Genomic DNA, 21,236 nt, shown 5'->3' on the forward strand with positions numbered 1-21,236 from the left:
TGTTAAATTTGTGTTCTTGTTTCATTTGTATGTGGTTGTAGGTATCAGCTGGATAATTGAATGCTCATAGAAGAGTAAATTTAAAACATTAAACATTTTTTATTGAATCAAGGCATGTATATATTAATTAAAATATCTTCTCAAAGTGGTAAAATGTCTTATTAGCTGAAAACTGTGTTAATTTTTGTGCATCAGGAAAATTTCAGTTTTATACATCACAATCTTTATTATAAGCAAATAAGAAGTCTTGAAAAGAAATTTCAAAAGACTAGGAGAGTTCTAATTTTTTTCTCAGCGTAAGCAAGTAGTTGTTTTGATTTGTCATTTAAGAAAATTCTTTATTACAATTTTCACCAAAAGGCAGTAAATATACTGCTGGGATAGTCACCTTAAAACCAATTAGAAATGCTTGTAGGAAATTTGTATTAAACATGCACTTTGTAATATCAGCATGAATGTATTAAATCCATTATTAGTATGTTGGTAGTTTTTGTGTAAGGTCATTGATAATTTGCTGCATAGTCAACCTTGTGATAGTTTACAAAATGATCTCTATGAGCTACCAGTAGCTCACAGTCAGTGTTTTAGCTACAGTTGGTCTAGTTTATGATTTTGGTCTTTTTTAGTTAATTTATTTTAATAATATACTATTAATGTTTATAATATTGATTGGTTTTTGTTATAACAGGAAGTAGCAGAACATGCTTTAACAAATCTGATGGCAGAATTAGACGATCATGATCCTGTCCCAATATCAAGACCGTTACTTCCTGGTTCAATTTGTTTGGGTCGATTTAGTGAAGATGGAAGTCTCTGTCGAGCAGTTGTAATGCATGTCATGAATGATAAATGCAGACTTTATTACCCTGATTATGGGAATTCTGAAGTTCTTCCGTGCACCCAAATTTATGACATGCCACCACGGTAAGTACGGTCTAATTGTATAAATAAAATATATAAAGCCATAGTTGCTTATAATCTAGTACTTGTGGATGCTAAATAAGGATACTGATAGTATAATTTTCTTTAACATATTAATTGTTAGCAGGAATAATTAATTTAAATTTAATAAGAGTATTATATAGCACATTACTTGCAAAGTTCTGGTCATGCTAACAAAGCAGCAGTATTCCACTGACAATCTGAAATTAAGATTTGTGATAGTACTATAAGTTGCCCCTTACATAAAGCAGCAGACCTTAAAGTAATAGTATTTTTTAATATTTTTTTATGAAAAATGTTTGTAAAATAATTTACAAGAATATTCTTATATATTCTAATCTATTCAGTTGCCAGTAATAATTTTTAATGTATTTAAAAAGTAGTTGTTCTAGCACTTTTATTACTAACATTATCAATTTTATGTTTAAAAATACTCGTGCATTAAAAGAATTAGATGGAAACCTATCGCTATTGATTTGTTTTATTTAGCAAAGTTAAATTGTTAGTTGAAATAAACCTATCTGTATTATAATTCCGGTTGATTATAACAATTTCGCAATCAAATTTTGTTTGGTAGTTTTTAATTTTGATTTATGTATGTAACTTTTCAAGGCAACCAATTTCATAAATTGCTTAAAATATTAAAATTTCATAATATAAATTGTATAAAAGCACTTCTATTCCATCGTCTTTCAGCATATGTTTAACCAATTTCTCCCAAAGACAAACTCATACGCAGTAGTATTCACAGATGGGTCAAAAGAAAATGATATCGTTGGGTGCACATTTGTTGTTAATGACCAATATTACAAGCCAATGATCAAATATTAGGTCTACCTAATATTACAAGCATCTACACTGCTGAACTGTATGCCATCAATAAAGCTTTGAATATCCAAAATACCATCACATCCTTATTTATAGCAACTCATGTAGTGCACACCAAGCTTTAGAAGATTTATATTCTAGACATCTTTGTCATCACCAAAATTCATAATGCAGTCAATGAGTTGAAGCATCACAACACACAGAGAGTTTCTGCTGGATCCCCAGTCATGTGGGAATCCTGGGTAATGAACATGCAGATTCCTCTGAAAGATGCATGTCTTAAGGAGGTACTGGTCTTTCACCACTTTTGTTGTTATTGCCAATTTTATTAATTTTGTTAAAACACACTGTTGAAGAAAGTAGATTCCAGCACATCAAGGATACTATGCTGCCATGGAGCTCTTCATGTAGGAATAACCATCAAGAGGAGTGTTATTTGCCATTTACAAATAGGGCACATTAAACTTACCCATGGATACCAAGTGAATCAGACCATAAGTGAAGCCTCCAGTAAGCCGACACTTTTCGTTTTCTGCTGAGGATGTTCATGTAATGCCACTATTTTACAACTTTTTGTGAGTAGGCCGTGGTTACATGATCACTGATCACTGATGATAACTGATCACTGCCAACATAAGTAGCTATGTCTGCAGTTGAGTGCATGGTGCTGCTGGTGGCAACTTTGTTAATATTAAAAAACAGAATTACATTTTATGCCTTGTTCTAATGCGAGTAATACCCATAAACCTTGTTATAGGCAAGCGGGTCAATCCATTTGAAGTGACTCCGAGGGTGGTTGCTTGACCAATTAAAAAAAAAAAAATTGAATCTTACCCACTTGTTTCCTACATGTGTCAGAACCTTAAAACTATTTTTTTTATTTTTTTATTTTTTATTTAATCAGTTTACTTGTAGCCATTTTTGTTATGGTGCGCACATACCTATTTTTGTGATTGTAACTGTTATGGAAAAAATCATAACTAAAGAACTATTGGTCCTGGAAGGATAAAACAAAACAACTTATTCATATTTTCTCAAGGTAAAAGATTGGTCCAGTGGTTTATTTACCTATCTCTCTTCTTTCTATGAGAAAATTACCAATAAAGTTGAACATTAAAAATGGTGAATTTCACTTTCAGTAAATTTTTTCAAGAAGCAGGGATGGATGGCATACACAGTTTGAATTATTTTTTATATGTAGGTATGTGTTAGTAGTTTTACCATAAGTAATATTAATTGCTAATATTACCTGGCTGATATACTTACCCCTAAATTTTTATGGATTTTTGAAAACTTAATTTTTTTAAAAAGATTTAAATTTTGGATTCAAATAACTCTGATGGGGCTAGTGATAAAAATTTCAAATTTGCACAGCTTAGTGTTTTTGTAGATGTTTGTGGCAAATAAAAATGTTTCTTGTGTATTGTTATAATAAAAAGGTTATAAACTCAAAAATCATGAAAAACCTGTTAAAAGCGATAACATTTTGACCTGCTGAATAAGTGCTCCAAGGGTGTTTCTCCCTTGGAGATAATTGAAGATCTGCTGGATCAGGATGAGGACAATGGTGACAGAAAATGTGGCACCTTCATTTTATTAGTACTGTAGGTCATGAAAGTGCTTTAAGTCTATTTAACATGTAACATATTAAGTTGGCTGAAGAAAATGAAGTGCAGCTGTAGATATTTTGACATTAAAACATTTGCAAGAAAATAATTTTAAACTGTCCATTAAAGTTGTATTATAATATCAGTTATTGAGATTAATAAATTAATATGAAAGTAATGTAACGGTTTCTGTTGATTATTCCATTGATATGTATGTGACTATCAAGAGCCTATTGTTCCACATACTTGTGGACTGTGTATGTTATGCAGCATTGCATCGGAAATTTAAATTAGGAGCTAACATCTGAGATAATTCTAGGAAACAATAAGAGGATGTTATCAAATATTATGTTGTTCTTTCTGAAAGTGATACGTCTGTATTCGATTATTTAATAGTTATTGTAATGTTTTTTTTAATTTTATGTTGTTTTACTTTTTCCTATTTTTCCTGTGTATTTTGTTTGTAAATTTTATTTTTTTTATTATTTTGTTTTTAAATCTCTTATACTTAGAAAGTATATAACAGATATGTAACTGATATAATAACTGTATGTTATTATAGAAGTAGATTGTTAATCTACTAACCAATTATCTTTAAATTAATTGTTGTCTTTTATTAATTAAAAGATAACAATTTGTTAATTGTTATCAAGCAAAAAATATATTGTATATAAATTTTAAGGCAAATTTAAAATAATAAACCAAATATAATTACGTCCTATATAAATTAGCAAAACTAATAGGCAGACTTTTTCAGCCAATTAAGTTTGTCTTTAACCATGATTGGCAGAGTATCATTTTGAGATTCCCACTGACCTATTTAATGTTTGCGTATTTAAAAAATTGTCTTCCAAGTTTGTGATTAACTATGAAAGCTCTATTCCTAAAGTTTTCATCATTTTGCTGTCTTGAGGATTATGTATTTTTAGCAGTATTTTATAGATTATTAAAGAGGCAGATTCAGTTCGTCTGATAAATTTGTTATCCTAAGATATAATCTACTGTTTACAATGTTAGCTGATAAATGAAGTTGTGATATAACAAAAACAAAACATTACTAAAAATTAATAACCTGTATTAACTGTTGTTTTTCTTTCTCACAAACTTGTAAATATTATTTCTCTGTCTAATCATTTGCATGTTATTTTCAGTGTAAAGTAGATTTATTTTATTTATGCTTATTCTCTGATTGGAAATTATATTTCCCCTTGTTCAAAGTTCTGTGTATTGTTTCCCTTCTATAATAAGCTATGCACGTTTGTTTGTAGCTAGTAGTTCCTGAGTTTTAGTTAGCTAGTTATTATGTGAAGTAGCAATAATTTATCTGGGTGCTATACAGTTCATTGTAAATATGTGTAGATTTTGTTTTTCTTCTTCTCTGACTCTTTAGAGTTTTTTGATGTGAAAAAAGACAATTCATTAATTTCTTCTTGGCATTACACTAAGTTTAGAGAAAAATTATTAAAATTTATATTAGCTTGGAACTCGGCTTCTATGAAACTTAACAGCCAGAGAAAAGATAGAATTTTACATGATATTGAAAGTAACTGATGAAAAAATATGAATAACTTGAGCTGATTATTTTGTCCTAAGTAAAGCTTAATAAGTCACATTGTCTTTGATTAAATACAAGTCTGTATTGAGTAATTTCAGAAAAAATGGAGTTGACAGTAATAAGCATAATCATGTAGAAGTTAAAACATTATATAAAGTAAAATGTATTAATAAAAGTAAAAATATTAATAATAAAAAAACGTTTTTCTTATAATGATAAGAAAAAGAAATTGTGTATAAAAAACAATCACTTGACTAAATAGTTACATGTTCTTGTTCCTGATAAGATAGTTCTGAGAATTTATTTTAGTTATTGAAAATGTTTATTATCAAATTGCACTTGCATTATCACCAATGTTTGCTATTATAAAATGCTGTGCAAGATTAAAGGTTAATTATCTCGTAATTATTAATATAATGTCAATTATAGAATAAAAACAAAATATTCACTGATATTTTTATATATAATACTGCAACCTGTGAACTTTTTTTTTATTCTCATTTCATTACTAAATATTAAGTTGGCCGTTGAATGCAATCCCATTACCAGATGGCAACAAAAATGAAATTGCCCTTATCCAGTGTGTCATATATTGGTAGGGTGCTGTGTTGAGAGCATATAAAGGAGGTGATTTAATTCTATTTTTGACAAGACCATCAATAATTGTTTAATTTAAATCTGGATACAGATTTATGTTACATCTATTTATGCATTCCAGTTTTTCTTTTTTATATTATACATGTTATATATTCTTAGTGTTAAACGTGTTAAAAATTTCCTGCCACATCTTAATTATTTCACCATATGATTGTTGTGAATAATTTGAAAGTACAAGGGTCATTCAGTAATTTAACAGTTAAAACATTTTTAGTGAAGAAAACTCTTAATGCAGGTAATTGAAACTTTTGTAAGTGTTAGTTGGCAACCTTGCAAAGATTGTTAGTCAGCTGTTCAATTAATACTTACGTAAACATAACCTCTAAAGTCTTAGTTACGATGGCATGTCCACTCGAAGAAAGTACTTTTGAAGAATAGTGTTCTGTGATCCAATTTTTATTTTCAGAAAGTGTACAACCATCAGAAATATACTTTTAGATGAACAAACAATACTGCAGTTGTTACATAAACCATTTGAGTTTTTACATGTGGGTGGAAAATTTAAAAAGTGGCTGTAAAAGTATGACTGATGAGCACTGCTCCTGGTGTTTTGGTAACTGTGTCAACCTTAGATTCTCTATTGATTCACTTATCCAAGAAGACTGATGACTTACAGTTGAACAAATTGCTGAAAAATGTAAGGTAAGTGTTTGCATAACTCATTCCATCATTCAAAACAAACTAAACTACCGTAAGACTTGTGCAAGGTGGATTCCCAGAGAGCTACTGTTCATAACAAAACCAAGAGATTTCGCATTTATACCGAACTCAAAAATCATTTCAGTAATGAAGGTTTTGGACAGGATTTTCACCTGTGATGAAACTTGGATGTCATTTTGAGTAGGAGTGTAATCATCAAAGCATGCAGTGGAAATGCCCTGAATCATCTGTGTGCAAGAAATTAGAAACACAACCATTGACTGGTAAGGTCATGTTAACCATCTTTTGGAGTGCCCATGGTTCGATTTTCTGTGATTATTTGAAGGAGCAATGCATTATCAACAGCCCATACTACTCGGCCACAATTGAGAACAAAGTCAAGTCTGTGTTTAAGAGGAAATGTCCGGGATGGCAGAGGAAAGGTGTGCTTCTTCAAGACAACACTCTACCACATATGGCACAACTGACGCTGAAAACTATTGGCAAAGTGGAATCAAGAGTTCCTACCTTATCCTCCTTACAGCCCCTGACCTTGCCCCTTCAGATTTGTATTCCTTTGGTCTGATGAAAGAAGCTTTGCATGGCATCAAGTTGAACACAACGAAGAGGTAAAGATAAGAGTACAAAAGTGCCTTCAAGATAAGGAAAAGAATTCTTTGCCAAGGGGATAAGAAGACTAGTAAAAAGATGGGACAAGTGCAGAGAAGTTTGTAGGGATTACATGGAAAAGTAGACAAAAAAATTGTATTTGTTTAATAAATCATTTTTGCTGTACAGCTATTTGTTTAATTATTGAACGACCCTTGTAAAAACAATTACTCATTACAATTTAATTTCAAAAATTAATACAAAAAAATTATGTAACCAGTATTTTTAAATTACTTAGGTGTATTTGACTTGTCAGGATGTTGGCAGGTCAAAAATTTGAACACTAGCTCCTTTAATCATAAAACTTAATCCTTGTGATGAGAATAAAGTTGTTTGCAAAAAATAAAATTTATTACTATATTAATTTTCCTACAGTTGTCAGATACTAACGCCACAATATCAACTTTTATAAACTCTCAATAAAGAACACCATTGACAGGGAACTCGGCGTTCTATTTAGCAGTTGTACCATTTTTTGGAATCTTATAAATCCCAGGCATTTAAGATCTGTAAATGTAAATTATCTTTTATTATTAATGATAACTGAAAAAAGTTATTATTATGTGAAATCTTAAAATTTTTTACAGAGTTTGAATTCCTTAGAAAATTCATTGTTTCCCTTTTTGGGAATTATTTTAAAGTGAAGTTTTTATGTAATATCCCTTCAGAATGTTTTTGAAAGTTTTTTGAATGAGATTAACATAATAAAAGTATATAAAGAGTGAAGGTTATGTGAGATCTAGGGATTCCTCCATCAGTTTATTAATTTGTTAGAAGACATCTGTTAAAAGCACCTAGAATCCCAAAGGTGCTTTAATGGTATTATACATCACCATATAAAGTTATAGACTGATAAGTCTATGAAGTTGTTAACTCTGTGAAGTGTAACTCTATGAAGTGTAATTTAACTCTGTTACACTCAACCACTTATATACTTTGTGTTTTATAATTTTTATACATATTTACAAAAATGTTATCATAAAATGTAAATTAATTTGTCTGTCTGTAAGATTATGTTGATTTTAAAATTTTTAAGTAACACTGAATTCAGAGTGAGGTTTTATAGAATTGAGCTTATTGTTCATAACCCACTGGGTTGGTCTAGTGGTTAACGCGTCTTCCCAAATCAGCTGATTTGGAAGTCGAGAGTTACAGCGTTCAAGTCCTAGTAAAGCCAGATATTTTTACATGGATTTGAATACTAGATCGTGAATACCGGTGTTCTTTGGTGGTTGGGTTTCAATTAACCACACATCTCAGGAATGGTCAAACTGAGATTGTACAAGACTACACTTCATTTACACTCATACATATCATCCTTATTCATCCTCTGAAGAATTATCTAAACGGTAGTTACTGGAGGCTAAACAGAAAAAAGAGAAAAAAAGAGAGCTTATTGTTAATAACCCACCAGGTTGGTCTAGTGATGAACGCGTCTTCCCAAATCAAGTGATTTGGAAGTCTAGAGTTCCAGCGTTCAAGTCCTAGTAAAGTCAGTTATTTTTACACAGATTTGAATACTAGATCGTGAATACCGGTGTTCTTTGGTGGTTGGGTTTCAATTAACCACACATCTCAGGAATGGTCAAACTGAGATTGTACAAGACTACACTTCATTTACACTCATAGATATCATCCATATTCATCCTCTGAAGTATTATCTGAACGGTAATTACCGGAGGCTAAACAGGAAAAAGAATAGAGCTTACTGTTCATGCAATCAATTGTTGCTGATAATACTTGTATTTAATATGATTAGTAACAGAAAATCTGTAATGTTCTTTTTAAAAATGCAAGACTGTAATTATAATGTTAATTAAAAATTACTTTAAAAAATTTCTGTAATGTATCAAAATTTAAGTGATGTGTGAAAATTCATTGTTCAAGAACAGAACAAATTGTTTTTTTACATGACAATTTTCTATCTTTCAGCTTTTATCTTCTAAATTTGTAATACTGGTATGGTGAAATGCTTTGTTTATGAAGGGGTACAAATTTAAATAGAAATGTCAACAGTTATAATAATTACAGAGCACACAAAAATTTTTTATTCACTATTTCTCAATCTTAAGAGCGTAGAATAGGTGTGTAGAGAAATGAGGTAAACCAGGTTCAGAGAGAGGAGAAAAGATAGATATTTCTATTTCTCAAGACTTTAATACTCAAGACTTAAATCATTACAGACCAATATACTTACTTCTGCCATAAGCGAGATTATTTATTAAAATGATTTTAAACAAAATTAAACCTGAATTGGAAAAATATCAACCATCAAAACAAGCACAATTTTGTTTAGGATTCTGTACAATAATCATATCCAGGGTAATGATAAACCAATAGAATTTCAAATACAGGTAATAACATTCATTGGTTATCTCTACCGCATAAAGTTTTTGATTCCGTGAAACAACAAATTGCCCTACAGAGCATTAAGCTCTTAAATACCTCAATTTAATAAAAAGTATACGTTCAGTGAGTAAGACCAGAATAGTGATGGACCAAGTTGTTTCATATTTTAAAGTAGGAAAATTAATAAAACGGAGATCTTTTATTACCAGCTTTGTTCAGTGCATTCTTGGAAGAAGTATGCATAAAACTGAAATGGACAGAAACAAGTTTGGTGTAGAAGCTATGAGTGGTCGAAGATTTAACAAATCTAAGGTTTGCAGATGATTTGATGGTTTTCAGATTATCAGATTTGCTTAATCTCCAAAAATATTAGAAGAGATGTTAAATAAAGTGGCAAAACAAGGTGACAGCTGGTTTAATAATTAATTAAAAAAATACTGTTCTTTTAACAAAGTTAAGAAAGAATTAAAACTGCTAAGAAAGAAATAAACTATTTTGGGGTTTAAATTTCAGTACCATGCATGTTCTTTATAAAGGTATCTGCGAAGCTATAATTCTGTATGCTGCACTTGTCTTTGCTGACCAAATGAAGTATAAAAGTTACAGAAATATTTTGTTGATGGCTCAGTCTTCCTACTAGTGTCAGTGATCGGTGATATAAAACTGTCTCTCTCGCAAGGTAGTTCTTGTTATTGCAGTTGTTAAGCCTATTGATATCCTTGCTACTGAGTGCCAATTATAATAAAATGCCAAAAAGATAAGCCAACTCGCCTGTAGACACATGTGAGAACTAGGTTTCTGTTCATGGCAGATCAGATGGAATGTATCTTCTGATGGGCATTATATGCGTGGTATTTTCCTGGATGTGAAAGGTTACTGGATATGGTACTTGTAGGGATAAGGTGACTAGGTTTGGCTTAGGCTCAGGTCTGTCTGCTAAGTAGAGTTTATGGCAATATATACCATGTCCTGTATGTCTGTTCAACATATGAAGCTGAACTTACTAGAATAAAGAATTTGTGAGATTTAATTCTGATCTAGATTTGCTAGCAAGTTGGAAAACTTATAAATAGTTGCTAGCTTACTTAGGTTTCTGTCCCTGCAGAGGGTGGCTGAAGGGATTTGATGCTATAATAAAATCAGTGTAGCAATGAGTGTTTTGGCATTTGGCCCAATCAGTTTAGCTATGTGTCTTCAGAACAGAGGTAGAATGTGTAAGGAACTTGGTGATGGAGGTGCAATGTGGGAGGGTGAAGGCATTGACCTCACTCCTGAAAGCGGATCAGATAGGAGTACGTTAGTATTTATATCTTTGTTCAGATTTCTTAATTGTCTTTGACAAATTAAGAAATGGAACTTTGTATTTATAGGAATTGTTGCGTTCAATATTTAAGTATAAGGATAGAAATTTAGAAAGATGTTTCTACAAAATCTAAATTTCAGTTGAAAGTATATGTTTGATAATACAGTCTAATTTGAAGTTTGGTTATGGAAATGATTATTTTGTGTCTTACAGTGTAGAAATTGAGGGGGGGGGGTTGTGTGGCAATGGGGATCATCACCAGGCTCTTCTCTTATGGGAATCAGGATGGGCAAACAAAACAATCTAGGGAAATTGGTGAGTTTTGAAAGCAAAACATGGAAGGAGGCCCAAGAAGGACAGGAATTGTTTTAGGGAAAAAAATTCATTATGAAGAACAATATACAGAAAGGTAAATTATTAGACTGTTGTGACACCTTGTCTCACCTAAGGTTCACAAACTTTGACTTTGTCAAAGAAATTCATACAAATTATAGGTTACTCAACAATTAGTGAGAGAAGTGTATTTGATATGAAAAGGAAAGACAGAATTACTTGTGAAAAGATATTGAAACACATGAGAGTGGCAGATGTGGTTAATGTGAGGTAGAAATTGAAGTGGAAATAGGCTGGTCACCTGACAAGATTAGAAGGTGGACAAATCAAGTTATGTTTTGGAAACTTTTCTATTGGAAAAGGGAAAGAGGTTGACAGAAGAAACAGTGGGAGGAAAATTTGAAGGAGGCTGTAAAATATTGATGTAGATTTTGTTTAAACAGAGTAGAATGGAATATTGGAAGAGAGGCCTATGTTAATGGGCCTGGTGTCAAATGTCGAAGTTAGTTCAAATGGTACTTTGTTAAATGAAGTAAGTTTAATTTATTTATTTATTTTTTTTTTAATAGAAAAATTGTATAATTTTGTTGTAAAAACTTAAAACTGAAAATAAATAAGGCATATTTATTTATTTAATATGAAATTAATCATATTTCTTTTTGTCTTTCACAGTTTTTATGTTCTAAATTTAAAATACTTTAGATAAGAAAGATGCCTTGTATATGAGGAGGTAGAATTGTAAATAGAAATGTCATAGGTATCTGTATAAATAAAAATGTAAATGTTAGTTTGTTCAAAATATTAAAATCTCCGAAAGTTCACAGATTGCTTTGAAATTTTGACACAATGTTGCATTTGAATACGCGCATGTTTTTATATACCTAAGATGTCACACCTGTGACAGGTAAAAATATGCTTTTTTTTTTTTAAAAAAACAGTGCTCTCTGTTGGACGTAAAAGCATCACATGCTATACTAAATATTTTACGATTCCATTGCAATGTTTCCAATATGTGTGTCTGCTATAGACTAAAAAACACTACTGGACCGATTTATGCGCGGGGGGAAAAGGGAGAAAGGGAAGAAGGGGGAAATGGAAAAAATAAAAGGGGGAAAACAGGGAAATGAAAGGGGAAAGGAGAATAAAGAAAAGTGGAAAGGAAAATGGGGAAGAAGGGGGGAAATGATAAAAGGAAAAGAGAATATGGTGAAAAGGGAAAAAGGGAAAGGTTACATTTTGTGAAGTTCTGTAATGTTCATTTTGTTAATGTTAATCAAAATTTCAATTGTGTTCATTTAATCTATATACTCAAATCTAGCAATTGTGAAGCATTGCCAGGTCTGCTAGTAATTAATAAAAGAGTGCAGTAAACTATTTTTATACACTATTTTTCAGTGCAGTGCATTTTGTTCCAGTGGTTGAAAGCTTCTTGATCTCAAAAGATATGTCTTTTTGATGCACATTCATCTGTATTTGCATAGCATCAACAATGACCTTATTATAAAACTTGAAATTCTCCTAATAATTTCTTACAATGCACTGAACAAATGATAATGTAAATCCAGGCCTTATAGGTGTGGAGTAATACATACTTTTTTTGACTCTTGTCTCATTTTCGTAGCTTAAGCAGTAGCATGAAGGTGAGCACTGTTCTGGTCTCTCCTCTTGAAAAATATCTTCAATTTATTGTGTAATATTGTGGCATAGAATTGTGCTGCGCAGTGGAGTACATTTTGTGAGGAAGTTGAGATAAAGTATTCCCAATAAATTAGTTTTACTGTACCCAGTAAAAATATAGTTTTTGCTTTCCTTTGATGTAGATGTATTTGAGTATTATTGCTCCTGCATACGTGCTTGCTTTGATATTTGGTTGAAATATTGCACCCATATTTCATCACATTATTATAATCTAAAAAGTTATTGATTATATCCCATACATATTGTTCTAGAAATTATGTCACATCAACTATCCTTTATGTTATGTTGCAAAAGGTACCCATGTAGCACTCACTTTGCTAAGTTCGATATGATTTATTGCTTCTAAACTCCAACATTTAATGCTTTTCAGTGATTTCTTTAATAACCACCAATTTCATTGTTTGTTTTCATAGGTTCAGGTGATTGGCAGGTAGGCACGAAATATTCATTATATATATTTTTTTACTTTTTGAGGGTCATGGAGCTAAACAGTTTTGAGAATTAATGCTCTAGTGTTTAAGTATCATATAAATATGATCTGAAATGTCCCTTTCATTTGTTATAAGTATTATAATTGTCAGGACAACACTCAAAACATTCGTTTTGCTCAGACATGTTGTTTACAACTGATAGGGGTGAGAGAAAATCAGCTGATACTACTGACAATTTCAAATTTGATGTTTGGCAAGTAAAATGACTGTCTTGCACATACTGTAGATTAACTTTTGAAAATTGTTTTAAGTTTGAACCTTCCTAAATTTATTGAAATATTTACACTGTAAGATTTCTGTTGAATATGCAATAAATAAAGTAATTTATTCTGAATAAATTATTCACAAAAGAAAGCGAACCATTCACTCTAACTATTTGCTTTCACTTGTCATATCTTGAAATTTTTCCCTTTTTTATGAGAATTGAAGGTAAGGCTTGCAGTACATCAGTCTCTTCAGAATTTATTAAAAGTTTGAATTTTAATGGCTTTTGGTAACATTCTGAATGCTGGGCGACACCTTTTATTTTATAAGCTAGTGCTGAAGGGGTTAATGTTGCCTGTTCTTTTTTTTTTTAAAGAAATTTTTTAATTCATACAGTTACTCTTCTCTTATTTTAGGTTCATTGAACCCAAGGTAATGGCATTAAGATTTACACTTGCTGGCTTTAAAAATAAGAAAATTACTCAAGAAATGAAGGATATTTTTAAAGAAATAGTTACAGATAAGGAACTTCGAATGAAGGTAACCCCTATAGAGGAAAACCGAACAAAACAGTACTGTGAACTTTATTTACAAGGACGTAATGTAAGAGATTTGATGAAAGAACTTTCAGTGCCTCTGGAATATACAAAATTGCATTTTCTTCCAAGGTAAGTTTTTTAATTACGGTAGGTTTTTCTGAAAAACCTTTCCTAGTTAAGTTTTTTATTGTACAATAGTTAAGTTTGGTAGATTTAAATTTTAGTTTTCTTGCTGTGGTTATTTATTAAAACCACGTGCAAATAAAACTGTAATATAAAACTAAAACTATTCAGTGGTCTGAGCATATGTCAGATCAAAACTATTTGGATTTGTACACATATTCTCACAGTGAGAGCTAATTTTTCCAGATGTCCAACTATCTGGACTATTAATAAAAAAATTAAAATACACTATTTAAAATATATGAAATACTTATAAATAAAGCTTTGCTTCAACAGATTTATTTTATCATCTTTGTTTTATTGGTTTTTTTAATTGACGTATTTGTAATTTGTATAGCACAAAACATAAAGTAAATTTAGGCCTCTTTAAAACTAATTATAAAATTAACTTCTGATAAAATTGATGGAAACACATTAATATTTGTAAGCATGGACTATGATTTAATGAGTTACATATAGGGTTGTCACACAAAAAAAAAAAAAAACTCATGAATGTTTGTTTATGCTGTGGGTGGTTAGAATATAAAAACATTACATATTGTAATTTTTAAGAAATATCTTTTTTAACTTAGTAACAACTCAATTTTTCTTCAACATGTTTTTGTAAGTTCTTCTAATTAGATTTTTTTTTATAAATTGTAATGTAGTAAATTTTATTTTTTTCAGATAATCTTTGTGAATTCTGATTCTTTTATTAGCAAATTTCTACTCTTTGGATATTTTTAACATATTACTGTAACTGTTTTTTATTACAATCTATATATTTATGTTTACTGAAAGTCATTTATTTTGTTATTTTCATCTTTTCCTTAAATGTTATATCCAGTAAATATTAGAATCATGTCCAGTTTATACGATTAATCTTTTTCAATTGCTTTAAGTTTTGCAGTGATCAACACATTAGGATATTTTCTTGTGAAAAATAATTTTAATGTTTCACTCTGCAATATTTAATGGTCTTTGGTGTTAATTTTGTGAAATTTTCTTATAAAATTGATGTAGTTTCATGCTAAAGTAGTCTGTAAGATCATTTCACTGGATAAAAATGTTTCACTATATTTATTTATTTATTTATTCTTTAAAATTTATGTAAGGTAAAATGTTTTAACCTAATATTATTACAGTATTAAGGTTTGTCATCTATGCATACAACATTTTTCAGCTTTGTTATTTTTAGTCTTCTTTTCATAATAGAAGTATGATTATAGTAGTAAAACTATCGAATTTTAGGATTGATAAGAAATTTAGTTTTAACTTGTGTGAAACTTCTTAAAACAGGAAACATATTATCATCTGGAAAGTGTTTATAATTAACAAATTTCATTATAATATTAAGATAAAAAAGTTATGTTTTAGTACATAATAAATAACAAAAATATAAAATTCTTTATGGCAGTTTTCTTGAAGTGCTCTCGAATAAATTATTAGAATTAGAAACCATAGAAGTGATGTTGAATATATGTTCTCTTATATTAGATTTTGCAGCAAGAAATCCATTTAAAATTAGTAAACATGAAAGATAAAGCGAATAATAAAAAGTTAATGTTATAACTAATTGTGCTCTCGAATAAATTATTAGAATTAGAAACCATAGAAGTGATGTTGAATATATGTTCTCTTATATTAGATTTTGCAGCAAGAAATCCATTTAAAATTAGTAAACATGAAAGATAAAGCGAATAATAAAAAGTTAATGTTATAACTAATTTAATTAGCAATAAAAAAATTAAAATAAACAAACCTGCACTGGAAATTGAATGTAATAAATGAGAACAATAAAAAATGATAGAAGTTAAAACCTAAAATCAAGACTTTCATTAAAGACCATTAATTGTTGCAGTGAGTAGTTTTAAAAATTCTGGGAAAGGTTAGATTTACTTCGAAAGGAAGTGAAAAACAATGTGATTAAAGAAATAAAGAAGAAAATGGAAAATTGAGTAAAAGGTAATAGCAAAAAATGTCATGTTACAGCTATACTGTATTCAGTTAGCTTGTAGAGTGAAGAATAAATAAACATTGCATTTGTTAGTGATTTCATCATGTTTCTGCTGAGTTATGTGCCTTTTGTCAGTGCCGATTCACAACCCCCTATCTATATACAACATAGTCAACATTACTCATCACTGTGTAATTATTTAGTCATGTAGTACTCGTGTAATCAAACTTTTATAAATTCATAATAATGCCTTTCAGTTCTATTAAAACCCTTGATCTTTTCATGTGATCACTTTTTTTGTTATCATGTTCAATTTTGAGAGCTTGTAAACACTCAAATGCGTGGTTTGTTTACATCAACTCTATAAGGTTACTGAATTGGGTATAAATCAGTTTGTGTAGATGAAGATTAAAGTGGAAAAAAGATTAATGGGTACTTTGAAGAAATTTTGTCTACCTCAGTAATGAAATTGACTAGGCAGGTATAAAGCAATTAAGGATATAAAAAAAACTAAAAGTATAAAAATTGAAGTGAAAAACTTTATCAAACAGCTTAAGAAAGGAGAAAAAATAAGTGGAATGGAGAAGATATGTTATAGAAAAATTAAAAGTGTGCCTTTTTTTATACTTATGGAATTCTTATCATGTTGCTAAAAGATGACAAGAAAGGAAGAACTTTCCATAGAAAATTGTTGAAACGGGAGGGACACTATTTTGCTGTAGGTTAACAAAAGTTTATCTACGTGAATGAACTCCTTTTGACAGATTAAAATTGAATCATAAACATTGACCTTGCAGTAAAAATCATCTTATTTATCTAAGAATGGAATAATATTGCTAACTTATTCAGCATGAATATTAGCCAAATATTTTCAAAGAAGATATTTTTGCCAATAATACATAAGGCTTGCTAAATAATTCTGAGAGCATAGACATAAAGCACAAATATACAGCAAAGTATTATATTGAGTGAAATGCTGATAGCAAAAGATATTGCTGATACAGGTTACAAATTATATCAATTTATTCATCAGGTTATAGTGTAGGAGTAGCACTTTTTTCAGTATACATGACAAATTTTTTTGAGATTTAATTTTGATTTTAATAGTTAAAAATTGTTGGATTTGATGGTAGAATGCAAGGCAAATAAAGTTATGTATGTATTATACATAATATTTGTTGAACTACCAAGTCCAAGTGAGTCTTACTTGAATTATTTTGATATAAGACTTATTCATGAAGATAGGTCAACAATAATAAGTAGGAGATTTTAATATTGATTTATTAAAAATTGATACTTAGAGCAAACGAATGAAATGGACGTTAGGTAAATAGTACAATATAGGTAAATAATTAAGAAGTAAAAAACTAGAATAATACAAGGGAATAGCAACTCTGTGATTATTTTATAACTAATAGCAAAAATATAATTACAATAAATAGGATATTGTTGAACAAATTTTAGAATATAAACACTTGCAATTGTTGTAAAATCAAATATAAAAATGAACAGATAAGTTTTCGTTTTCATATACAACATAATTAGGTTAATAGGAAGCAACATAAACTAAAATGCGAAGTTAAGTTTTCATAAAAAGACAAAGATACTGATGATGTTTTAAAAGAATATCTAAATAAATTTAAAACAATAATAGGTTACAAGATATATTATTGAAAAGTGTATTAAAGAAAATGAAATATGATAAAAATTAAGACATATACATAGAAGAACAATTTTCAGCTGTGGTAATTTATAAAAATATACTGAAAAAGGGCCAAGAGTTGGTTTGAAAAGCATAACTGGAAATAATATGTGGCATACACTAAAACTATTTGTTGAAAAAAAGCAGGATAGTATTAGTAACCTCATGGTTATTGGGAAATTGTTTTGTAGATCCATGAAAGTCTAATTGCCGGAGATTTAAATTAATTTGTTTGCTTGTAGCATTGACAAATTAAATAAATACAACAGCCTTTGTAAGAAACATTGGATTGTATAGAAATGTTTGAAAATTGTAGCTTGTATTGCATAAGTACATTTACTTAGAATGAATTACTTAAAATTTTAAGAGTTTATAAATAAAATCATGTTGAAGAAGAAAAAGTTGATGAATCATTTAATATTAGGTATGCTTTGTCTAATAATTGGTTACCTATTGGTTAATATTGTTATTGATTTATCAGTCATTTCCGTTATAAAAAACAGAAATTAGAAAAGTAAAAGGGTGTTAAGTTAAATAAAATTATACAAATAAATACTGTTTATGTTATGAAAAAACTGTAGAAATGCATCTTAAAAATGTAATAGATGCATTCTTAAGTAAAAATAATATGCTTACAAATAAATAATCAAATTCAGGAAAGTTCATTCTCATAAAGCAGATTTGAATTGTGAAATAGATTTATGGAAACGTGGTTTAGATACAGGAAAAGTTAAAGTAATTTTTTTTGTATCTGTAAAGAGCTTAGAAATTATACTAAGAGAAATAGGAAAATGTATTGTTAAGATTCTAATAATAACTTTGTTAGATTAAACATTTTTATAAGTAGCTAAATAGAAATCTATGACTCAATAGTAATGATAATATAGAACAAGTAATCACTTTCAATTATGTAGAATTAAGATTATACAAAATGTGTATAACTTATTTATTTGAAAGTATTACACTTCTGTAATTGATATTTGTGCTTCTGTTTTATTTTTATATGATCAGTCAGTTGAGCAGAATTCAGAAATTACAAACTGAAATTGTGCAAATAATGTTATAAGTAAATAGGAGTACCAAATTTAAATTTGAAACTAGAAACATGTTGTATTGGTGAAGTGGTATGGAAAGAGAAACAGTGTTGGTATGTATAAATATACTCAAAGTATCAGGTGGCCATGTTGATAAAAATTGAAAAAAAAATCAAGTTGTATTGTTTATCCATAATTCCTCCTGCCATCAAATTGCAAAGACATAAGAGATGATTATATTGTCTATAAACAATTTCTTTTGTCTAATCCTCTTAAATCAAGATATATGTTTTTAAAAGCTGATAGAAAAAAAAAATATAAACATGTAGACAGAGGTTGCAAATATTCTTAAATCATGTGTTAAGCTCTTTAAAAAAAAAATTAAAATTGCATTTATTAGTGTGTTTTCAGCAAGGAAAAAATTATCTTTTTTGGAATATCAGAAAGCAGAGGTAGATAAATATAAATATAAAATTAAAATTAATATAAAAGATAAATATAAATTCACCGGTGCTAAATAGGGGATAAAAAAGATTTCTACCTTGAAGTAAGAAAAACTTCAAATTTACTCAATACAACAATTGTTGTGTGTGAAAAAAGTTTCACATGTTTAGCCTACAACAAGCACCATCTAATAATTCCAGCAACATTTTAGTCATACCTTGCTGTAAGGGTTGGTTGTATCAAAAATTGTTTCAGACAAAAGTTTTAGGTAATGTTTAGAAGATTAACTACCACTTTAAACTGATTTGATACTGTGTCTATTAAGGAAGGTATGATTTTTTGTCATTGAAACCCCCATTTTTTTCCACTTCCTTTGCTGATACCAACCTTTACAAAATGTTTTAGTCCCATATCTAAAGAATAGTAGGAACTTTAAAAGAATTAAATATTTTATTTAATAAAAGAGGTAAGCGATATTTTGTTTTTTTTGTTTTTTTTTTTTGAAAAGCCTCTATTTCCATCCCCATGGTCTGATTTTGCCCATTAATGAACTCAACTGAGATTGTGGGTTGTTATATTTTATGTATCAGTTTGAAAGTGATTGCCGCAAAATTATGGCAGTTATCATATCCACAAGTGAAATTTATAAAAACTTTTAGTATAAATAAAAGTTTAACTTTTGAACTGACCGTGGTTTTGGGGTCTGGGGGAAGTGGTCGGTCATCCCTTGGCATAAGGGTTGGTCATATCAAAAATTGTTTAAAACAAAAGTTTCAGGTAATGTTTAGAAGACTAATGACTACTATAAACAGATTCGATACTGTACCTATTAAGGAAGATATGATTTTTTTTATTTTTGAAACTTCATTTTTTCTTAAAGGTAGCTTTTTTATGAAATCTACCTAAAAGTATTGGGAAAATTGCCAGAAATAGAGATTGAAATCATTAAAAAAAACCAACAGTTCTTTAGAAGGTTTACCTCTGAGGTAGAAGAAAAAATTACTCTGTGAATGAATTAGAAAAATGTTCACCAGCTTCTGTGTGATGATAGTGTGTTTTGAGTTTTTCTTTTTGATACAGATTTAAGTATAGATAATGAAGATGACAGTTCAGGAGTGAAATACCAGAGGAAAAATCTGAAAAGATCTTTCTTTCTGAAGCCACAGAAATGTTAGGATGTTATATTTTGAAAGTTAAAGGAAAATGTCTGCTCTGATGAACTATTTACATTGAAACATTTATATGATAGTGTAGCAAAAAGTGTGAAAGAGTTTTTGATTAATAATTTAAAATTGATCATATTATCTATATAAAGTTTGAATCTTATTACAACAATTTATAAATTAAATTAGGTTACTTATTAAGTTTTATTGTAATTATCAATTTTTCACAGTAATAGTGACTTCAGTAATAGTTTTGTGATTCATTTCACCTACATGTATTTATCACTTCATTTTAGCTGTACATTTTTATACTTTTTTTATAATCATATTTTAAATACAAAGCGACTAGAAATGTTTACAACAATACTATCAGATGACAAATTTAATTTAATTTTCACTTGTTGAATTAAATAATGTACTTTATTATTCTCTTCTGTGTTTCAGAGGATCTATAGAACGTGTAGTTGCATCTTATGTGGAGAGCCCTACAAGAATAGTCATACAACTTGAGCGTAATAAAGATACACTTAGTACTGTTATGTCTTGTCTGGCAGTTCATTGTAAAGATGCTAAGAGAAATAGTCTTTCTCATAATCAGTTAAAAGAAAACATGCCAGTCTGTGCTTTATACCCATTTGATAATACATGGTATCGAGCACAAATAAAAGATTTCACAGAAACTGAAGCTACTGTATTATTCGTTGATTTTGGAAATGAAGATGTGGTAAGTTGTGAAGTTTTATTAATTCATAGCACATTTAATATCATTATTATATGTGGTTAAAGGAAAGTTTCCAGGATCATTTTCAGTGTTATATTCAAAGGAACATTGTACTTGACTGCCTTATTCTTAAAGCATTATATTGTGTCATTTTAAAAATAATTTTACTCATAATTACATTCTTTTCTTGTAATTTTTACAAAAAAAAAAATTAATAAGATTTAGGATTAAATATGAAA

At 29.2% G+C, this 21,236-nt stretch overlaps 1 protein-coding gene across 3 annotated transcripts in view; it reads left to right on the forward strand.

Annotated features, from left to right (window-relative positions):
* The window catches only part of LOC142326086 (protein tudor-like), a 129,303-nt gene that overhangs the window by 18,371 nt on the left and 89,696 nt on the right, over positions 1–21,236 (forward strand). For all 3 annotated transcript variants that reach the window (XM_075368254.1, XM_075368255.1, XM_075368256.1), the window contains exons 2-4: positions 689–924; positions 13,692–13,943; positions 20,721–21,000. In XM_075368254.1, coding sequence (XP_075224369.1) covers positions 689–924; positions 13,692–13,943; positions 20,721–21,000 — 768 coding nt within the window. The remainder of the gene's footprint in view (positions 1–688; positions 925–13,691; positions 13,944–20,720; positions 21,001–21,236) is intronic.

Source organism: Lycorma delicatula, chromosome 6 (assembly GCF_047948215.1).
Source record: "Lycorma delicatula isolate Av1 chromosome 6, ASM4794821v1, whole genome shotgun sequence".
NCBI lineage: Eukaryota > Metazoa > Arthropoda > Insecta > Hemiptera > Fulgoridae > Lycorma > Lycorma delicatula.